This window comes from Haplochromis burtoni, unplaced genomic scaffold (genome assembly GCF_018398535.1).
Source record: "Haplochromis burtoni strain Fernald_Lab_line unplaced genomic scaffold, NCSU_Asbu1 Contig_85, whole genome shotgun sequence".
Lineage (NCBI taxonomy): Eukaryota > Metazoa > Chordata > Actinopteri > Cichliformes > Cichlidae > Haplochromis > Haplochromis burtoni.
This window is the reverse complement of record NW_024582446.1, coordinates 238,545-247,470: the sequence shown is the minus strand read 5'-3', so window position 1 is coordinate 247,470 and position 8,926 is coordinate 238,545. Positions and strand designations below refer to the sequence as shown.

Here is an 8,926-nt window from a genome sequence, read left to right as displayed (position 1 = left end):
AGTGGCATCATATTAGCTTCGTCTCGTGACGTCATGTTTCAGCATTTCCTCATAGGCTGTGTGACAGGGTCCAACAACACCTCTCATTTGAACCAAGTGGATTTTTCAACGTCTACAAAATAAATCTCAAAAATTCAGAATGACGTGAGCTGATTGGATAAATTATGAGGTGGGGAAATAAAGGGTTATTACTAATTAGTGACCTCCTGTAGTTCACAGTTGAAGCTGAAACAAGGAAATGACTCACGAGGTCGTCAGGACTTTCACGTGAAATGATGAAGCACACACATGCAGCCCACTTTTTCTCTCTGTTTTTTCTTCTATCCTTCTATTTTAGGCTGTTTACGGGTACAAGGTGAATGAGATGTAGCTTAGTCAAGAAAACAAAAGTTGGAGTTTCGAAAGAAAAGAGTATTCAGGCAAGCCAAAGGCTGCAGGAGCAATAGCAGGTAGTTGCTGCACCTCTAATCTGACCACTTTGATAAAGCCAGAGTCAGCAGGGTTAGTGTTTTGGCACAAGAACACTGTTGACATTTAACAAAGATAACTTTGTAAAGTGGCCTGAACGCTATGCTGGTTTTGAATACAAATTGCACTGATTTAATAACATGGTATTTATTATTTGTCGTATTATTTCAAGAGAGATAGATTTATTTTATGTATACTTGATAAATTGATGAAAACGCGAGTGTGGATGTTTTTGGAAATTAATTTGCAAAGTTCAGTATTTTTATATAACATTTAAACGTGGTACATTTGTTATTTTCCTGCTGCTCTGGATACCTTTTAATGTAAAAGAAATTAAGGGTTTAATTGATATTAACAACAGCAAGCAACTTCCGTTTTACTTTTTATCGACCGCATTTTATTTTTCAAGGTCTGTAGTTGCTCTGTTGAGTATATCATGCACCAATCAGTTCATAACTAACAACATGAAGCCTCAGTAACAAAGGCTCGGTAGCCTCATACCCGCCACTTCAAAGTGTCCTCATTATTGTGAGGAATTAGTCGGAACATTTGAACTAATTGCCACTAATTGGCCGTAATAACTGTGTGCCAGAACAAGAAAAAAGTACTGATTTAGATGATTAAGAATGTCTTGCGAAATTCCGTAATTAAGGAATGCATAAGCAAGATTTACCTTGGATGCAGAAAGATGCTGTAATTTTAATTGCCTGCGATTATGCACCCGCACCGCGGCTATCATCCGAACAATTTATTGCAGCTGTAACATTTAGTCTTGGACTATAAGACAATATTGCTTCATTAAAGATTGGATTGGGTTGTTTTGGAATAGAATGGATTGAATTGTTTTGATATGTATATTATGGGGGCTCCTTATATTGGACTAGTGGGCTGTAAATAGAGCGCAGATTATCCTGCAAGGACATGCAGGCAGCCGTGAAATATTCACAAGCCAGGAAAATAGCAGAACTGGTGATTCCCGTGACAAACTGGCAGTGATCTGTATGCCACTGCAGGCTACACACTCACGGCGCTGACCCTAGCTCCCGTTTGGCAGGTCTTTGCCTTTACTGCGCCATTCTTACTATGACAAACAAGCAAATATTATATCATGTAATTTAAAAAAAACAAAAAACATTTAGAATCACAGCGGAGTGAAGGAGATCACAGCGCAACGGCCAAGCGGGGTTGCCACCAGAAGACGCTGTGTTTCCTTAATTCCTGTAGGTGAGATGGTTTGAGTCTGCAGGCGCAGACTTCTGCGGCATCTGGCACCTGACGTTAGACCACCCCACAAGACCTCTACATTATCAGCTGTTTTATCTGTTTAATGTGTGCACAGGCTCAAGGCATCACAGACTGTGTAAGTAGAAGTTACTGCATCGATTTTAATTCGTCTATTTGTTTTGTTCGGTGTAATTTTATAAATTCGTGGGATTTGTAACCTATACGTAAGATATTGATTTATAGCTAAAATAATCCTAAATAATAATAATAATAATAATAATAATGATAATGATAGTTATATTAATAATATATATATATTATATATTATATTATAATATATAATATATATATATATATATATATATATATATATATATATATATATATAATATAAATTATATATAGTGAAAGAGGAGAAATTCCACCTAAAAGTGAACTCAGAGGCACCAAAAGGCTTTTAAAAAATATTTTCTCATACAAACATACAAAATTTTACAAATGAGATATGATTGGGTTAAACGGTAATGCCTCCTTGAGCATTAAGGCAAGATGCTACTGAGGGTTACCTGGCGTTGTGCTGCAGGAGAGTAGCTATTTGAACGCCGTTAACTTTGCATGAACGCCTCTCCTACTCCAGACTCAATTTTTTTCACTGGGTCTCTTAGACGAGTGTGTGCATCTGAATTTAGGTAATGCGCTCCTTGCGTCCAATGATATCAAAAGGAAAAAAAGAAAAAAAAACGAGGGGGGTTAATCATTTACGCAGCCACTTAACACGCGGATGTGTATTTATTTACTTATCAGTATCAGTCATTTTCCCTCTGCGCAAGTGCACTTTTGCATGTCTGAGTACGATAAGGCATAACACAAACAATCCTGCAATCACTGGAGGCCTCTCATGGCCATTAAAAGTCAGTAGTTCAACTGAGGAGTGGTTCTCCAACTCTCAAGTCCATATAGGCCTCCTTTCATCAAGAGGCCCTCGTAAACATCACTACAGTTAATAAAGTGTATTGTGGTCACTGCAATCTCAAGGTGCAGCCACGTGTTCATCAGCAACATCAACAAGTCCCAAACTCCACACATGCAGCAGCTGCAGCGTGCTCGGACACCGCTTGCAGTCTCGGGGATGAACATTTATGATCATGCACGGTGCTTATGTTATTGTTAGTGGGAGGGGAGCACATGTCTTGTAAATGAAATTACGCTCGACGAAAGGAGGCTAGAGCTGTTTTGTATTGTTGGCGATGCCCCGCCTCTGATGGTAGCCTTAAACCTGGCACCCAGCTAAAACAAACCAAAGCCAGCACCGAGCTCCCACTCAATCCAATTAAGGCGGACTTGAGGCGCTCTCTTACGTGTTCATCTACCAGGATCGACGTTGAGACAACAGGAAGCAGAGGGGCTTTGGCCAAAAAAAAAAAAAAAAAAAAAGGCAGAAGGAGAGATTGCCTTGCCTTCTAATTTCTCCCTCTCCAGCCCCAGAACAATGTCGATGAGCCCTAAGCATACGACTCCTTTTTCTGTTTCCGATATCTTGAGTCCCCTTGAGGAGAGCTATAAGAAAGTAAGTATGGAGAATAACAACTTGGGGGCACCTCTCACTTCTTACCGGCAGCCGCAAGTCTCACAGGCGGCGATGCAGCAGCACCACATGGGCCATAATGGGACTGTGTCTGCGGCTTACCACATGACTGCGGCAGGTGTTTCTCAGCTGTCACACACGGCCATGGGGGGCTACTGTAACGGCAACCTGGGCAACATGGGCGACCTGCCGTCTTACCAAGACGGCATGAGGGGCAGCGCCACGGCAACCGGCTGGTACGGAGCCAACCCAGATCCGCGTTTTTCCACCAGTGAGTATCCTGCACCTGTTCTTTGACTCCAGCTTGGAGTTATCACAGTCCGCATTGAGCTGAAATCCATATTTTTGCGGATGTTTCGCGGTGCTGTGTTTTAGGAGTTGCAGTACAGTTTTTATAATCTTTACGTTTTTCGGCACAAAATTGGCATTTTTCAAGTTTCGGTACTTTAGATGTTTCCAGTAAGGAGGGGCAGAAATCGCGCAAATATTCAAGTTTTTAATCCACAGATTTCAACATTTGTAAAGATTCTCACGACAGAAAAATAATGGAACAGTTTTCCTTCAGGGCTTTCACACTCATCCAGCAGTAACAGCTTTGCTGTCATTTATGAGCGGCTCCTTAAATTTGGTCGATGTAGTTTATGAACACGCTTTCACTTTGACACTTTTGAGTTTTAGGTGTTGTAAATAAAGGTGTCTGCTTCTTTGAGACCCATGAAGATTTATAAAAAGCTGATAATTGAGTAACATTGTTGATTTTGCATCTGCAAATGATATTTGTCCATACTAAATTTTCTCTCCATATAAATGTCTCTATGTAACACGAGAATATAACTTTTAAAAAAATTGAATTTAATTACAATTATTTTCCCCCCTCAGTTTCCCGCTTCATGGGCTCATCATCCGGGATGAACATGGGCAGCATGGGCAGTCTCAGTTCCCTGGCAGACGTGGGTAAAGGCATGGGCTCTCTGTCAACCACACCGAGGAGAAAGAGGCGAGTGCTGTTCTCCCAGGCGCAGGTGTACGAGCTGGAGCGACGCTTCAAGCAGCAGAAATACCTGTCGGCGCCGGAGAGGGAACACCTGGCAAGTATGATCCACCTCACCCCGACCCAGGTGAAAATCTGGTTCCAGAATCACCGGTATAAAATGAAGAGGCAGGCAAAAGACAAAGCCTCCCAGCAGCAGATGCAGCAGGAGAGCGGCTCCTGCCAACAACAGCAGCAGCAGTCACCTCGGAGAGTAGCTGTGCCGGTGCTGGTAAAGGATGGGAAGCCGTGCCAAGGCAGCGGCCACACGCCCACATCCTCCGCTCAGACGCACCACCAGCAAGGGGGCAATGTCATGATTATGTCTAACAACACGTCCGGCCTCGGCCAGCATCAGAGCCAGCAGGTGGGAAGCACAGGTCACTCTCCAGACTTGGCGCAGCACTCCTCCAGTCCGCCCTCACTTCAGAGCCAAGTGGCCGGCCTCTCCCACCTCAACTCCCCCGCCGCAGAGTACGGCTCGGCCTTGCAGTGTTCAGCCCTGTTATACGGCAGGACATGGTGACAAGAGGCGCCGGCTATGATTTAAATCTAATTTTAAAAAAGAAAAGACATTTTTATGTTAATGCTCGGCAAGTTTCACTGTAAATGTGCGCACTTGAACAAGAACCGAGTGAAACCGACGCAGCTCTTCTTGAATTTTTTCTCCTCCCCATTTCGAAAGGAAGTGTGACTCTTGTGGAAGAATCACTTGTTCACAAACTGCGGATGTAAAAGTCTTGGGATCTATTTATGTAAATTATATTGACACAAAGGAAGAATCAGCAGTCAAATAGGCCCCATAGTTGGGAAAACTAAACCCGAAACAGAGACGCAGATAGCCTGCAGGACTGCTGGGTGCTCTTAAATTTCCCTCCTCAGACACAAATGTGATGACTCTGATTCATAATAGAATTTAATGTAAGCCGTAGATCTAGCTTGTATATTTCAGTAAAAGGTTTGAATTTTAGCTATTTGTTGTACAAAGTTTTTGACGCTATTGCCGGTTTGTTGTCGTTTCACTGGTATTTGTACGTTTTATTTCTTTGTAACTTATATAGATATTTGACTTACAGCAAAACAGTCCTATTAATAAATTATGGAACCCAAACAGTTAAACTTTGTTGTGAAATTAAATAATTATTTAGGTAAAGACAACAAAACAGCAGGGTTATTATTATTATTATTATTATTATTATTATTATTATTATTATTATTATTATTATTATTATTATTATTATTATTAGTTTTTTGCAGATAAAATGCAAGAAAGAACAAGCAACTAGAAGTTTTCAAAATACGTTCAGATTTGTCAGAACGTGGAAAAAAATAACTAAATGCCGCATTAGTTCTGACATGACAGTAAATACTGGGGCCTATTTCACCCCCCAGCCCCTGTTTTTTCTCCTGCTAAATCACATACCTCGCAAGCTTATCGTTTCATGGCTGCAACTCACACAAGCATGCCCTGCAGAGTAAACTGAGCCTTTTATGTGCTTTTTTCTTTTCTCTTTCTGTATGTGTGTTTTCTCTCGGCGTGAGTCAGAAAGGTAAGGTACCTCGACTCCCAACATCAAACACAAACGCTGCTCAAAGGGCAGCTTATCGATGAAATCCCTCGCCAAACAGCGCCGTATTCTTCTCAAAAGAGTCGTGAGGTGAACTGTTGGCGCGGGGCTATCAGATGGTTCATCAATAATCAATCCGGGAATTGAAAGGAAACAGGCTGTTTGTGTCGGGCATTAAAAACAAAGCTGCCTCCACACAGATATTTATATATGTTAAATATTAGACTGTAGTTTGTTTGTTTTTTAACCCTGTGGGATGTTTGACACTTGGAGATATCTTTATTTTCAAAATAAAGAACGCAAGCTGTAATTTATTTTCCTTTAGTTGTAGGGTTCGGTAAATAAAAGGTATAATAATCATTAGAGACTATTCTCCTGCCACCTAACAAAGATATAGGTCTTAAAGAGTAAACAATGTGGTAGCTAAGCGACGGGGTTAATGATGGGCGATTTTCGGTTATGGCTTGACCAGGGTAAGTTGTTTTCAAATCAGCGCTGTCATGTGTCATAAAGCTATAATTTTAGAGCCTTTCAGAAAAGATACGTAATGAAAATAATTTATCTTTAAAGCTTTTTTTTTTTTAATCCTCCAGCTTCTTGGCTTCTACTGGCTTTCATTTCTGATGCTGCCTGAAATAAGTGAGGATTTAAAGCATACACTTTAATAAAACTTCTCTGGATGTTTATCCGTTGTCTTGAGATAATTGATCTTTACTCCACATGGTCCAACCAAAGTAATTTTTCCTTCCATTTGCCTATCTGACTTTTCCGGTCCTGCTGCACTTTTAATTCCTGAAATTTTATTAATTATATGGAAACTTCTTTATTTCTAGACCGGAATGTACTCAACTATTCACATACTACTGTTTTTCAAAGTCACCCAGCTTTATTTGCCGCCCGAGGTGACCATTATGTTTTGGGGGTTTTTTGTTTTGTATTTTTTAATATTCTCTATTTTTTCTGATACTTACCGTATGCATCGGTGGCCAAAGTACATGCGGCTCATATAGTACAGTTAGAAGCCTTAGTCCACAACTGGACCACAAGTTGTTTATATGACTTTTGCATAAGTCCCATTTTAGCACAAATTCTGCAAAACACTCAGAGAACTGGGGCTCAGCAGTGCTTTTTGCTTAATGGGGGCTAATGTTAATACAAATACAAGAACATTAACTGATTTTCTACAACTTTGTATTTAAAATCCAAAAGCATATTCAGTCAGTATTATCGTATAAAAAATGTGATGTTCAAAAAAATTAGGCACTAAACTCACGTCCGTCTCCTTTCCAAGCACGCAGTAGGTCTTTCCCTTGAAGCCAGAGAAAGATACAGTTTAAGGGCACCAGGCAGCCCCTAGAAAAGCAATTTTAGAGACTTTAAGTGAAATCTTACCAGCATCAGAAACTATCTTCTATTAGGTATTTTGCAGAGCAGGTTTTGTTCGGGAGAGAAGTGAGAACTTTGGGATTACATTAACATGTCTTTGGCGCGGTGTGTGGTCTTTGTGTGCAGCTTGTAGCTGTTGAGAATGACTTGTTGGAAACGTGTGTGCTCTCATCGCTCTCTTTTGTAGAAACCCACAGTGCAACTTCTCAAGTCTTCCTGCCTTTATTGTGGGCTGTCTTCACGAACCCCAAGCAATTAGTCTCTAATCTCAAGGTAATCATATTTGAGTTAGTGACTAGCTGCTGAATTTCATTCACCCAGGGACCCAGTGTATCAGTAGTACGTAGTCAATACTCAATTTAAAGTTGAGGAGGACAAAATGTATATATATATATAACTTCAGAAATGAAATAAAAGCGGGGGCTGGGGTCTCTTTAAGTTTTATCTAAATTTTCCCTAAAAATGTATAAATTGTGGATTTCTTTTCAGAGCACATTAAGCATTTTATTAGATTCTTTTTATTAAACCCAACAAATATCGACATCGCGGTAAAGAGACAGCCTAACAGCTAACTAGTTAGATACAGTGAGCCTAGCAGGGCAGTTATCAGTAGCTTGGGTTTCTTTTTTTGTTTGTTTTTTTAATTTGTTCCAAAACTACAACTTACAAAACAGTTTTCAAAAGTTGTTTTTTTATATTGGGAAAAATTCAAATAAGAGTAATGCTCACGTAGATTACCTATTAATATTAACAGACCTGCAATCATTAAACAAAAACTAGTGAGTCGTTGGTGATTTTGTTCACTGGTGTGTGATTCCTGACATACATTGCTGCTGAGTATGTGACGATAGCGTGGCCTATTCTCGACATTAAGAAGTGCTCCAATAATTACTTGAATTTCACATAAACAAATAATAATAATAATAATAATAATAATAATAATAATAATAATAATAATAATAATAATAATAATAATAATAATAATATGCTAAGTAAGTGTTTGTAGTGCGTTTAATTGCTTTTCTTCTGATTTAGATGTTAATGATGACACGGGTGCTGTCCACGGTGCTGAAAAGAATACGTCAATGGGAAAATGAAAAATGAGCACAAAGTCTGCATTTATTACATAAGATATACTCAAAAAAGCAATTTCATATTAGTCGTTGTATAATCTTATAAATCTATATGTATATATGAAAACTGTGTTCTTTTTAAATACAGCCACTCTCGTTCTTCTTTCTTAAGTTCCTAAACATTTCATTGCAGCAGGCCCAAGCATTCATGAGGATTACAAATAGGACAATTACACAGCAAATGCAATCACCCCCCTTGGTAAATGTTATTGTGAGCTAGCAGCAAAAATCTTTAATTGTGCTACGTTTATCTGCTTCTTCGAGCCATTGTGCAAAGAGCGCAAACGAGGGTCATTTGCGAACTGAAATACTTTGCATGCAAAGCGGAACACAAGATGCTGTAATACTTGACCTTTCAGCATAATTGTTGAAGGCATGAAATGCAGCATTCAGAGCTCGCTGAGTGGAGTCTTTCTTTATCTCTCCCTCTGATGAACAAAGCGCATTTTATATATCTTCGGTGTTGGCTTTGTTTCTTTTGAGAAAAATTTCCCTGAGACTGGCTGCAATTTATCTTCATTTTAATAATACT

General features: G+C 39.6%; 1 protein-coding gene across 1 annotated transcript; it reads left to right on the top strand.

Annotated features, from left to right (window-relative positions):
* Positions 1-2,531: 2,531 nt before the first annotated feature.
* nkx2.1 (NK2 homeobox 1) lies at positions 2,532-5,426 on the top strand. The gene is made up of 2 exons (XM_005925985.3): positions 2,532-3,548; positions 4,157-5,426. The coding sequence occupies exons 1-2, from the start codon at positions 3,182-3,184 to the stop codon at positions 4,831-4,833; spliced, it is 1,044 nt and encodes a 347-aa protein (XP_005926047.1). The 5' UTR covers positions 2,532-3,181; the 3' UTR covers positions 4,834-5,426.
* Positions 5,427-8,926: the final 3,500 nt, after the last annotated feature.

Bases quoted from the DNA above. Each gene is read 5' to 3' on its own strand.
- nkx2.1 (XM_005925985.3), top strand. From the start codon at position 3,182: ATGTCGATGAGCCCTAAGCATACGACTCCTTTTTCTGTTTCCGATATC. The intron at 3,549-4,156 runs GTGAGTATCCTG...TTCCCCCCTCAG, and splicing joins AGATCCGCGTTTTTCCACCA to TTTCCCGCTTCATGGGCTCA.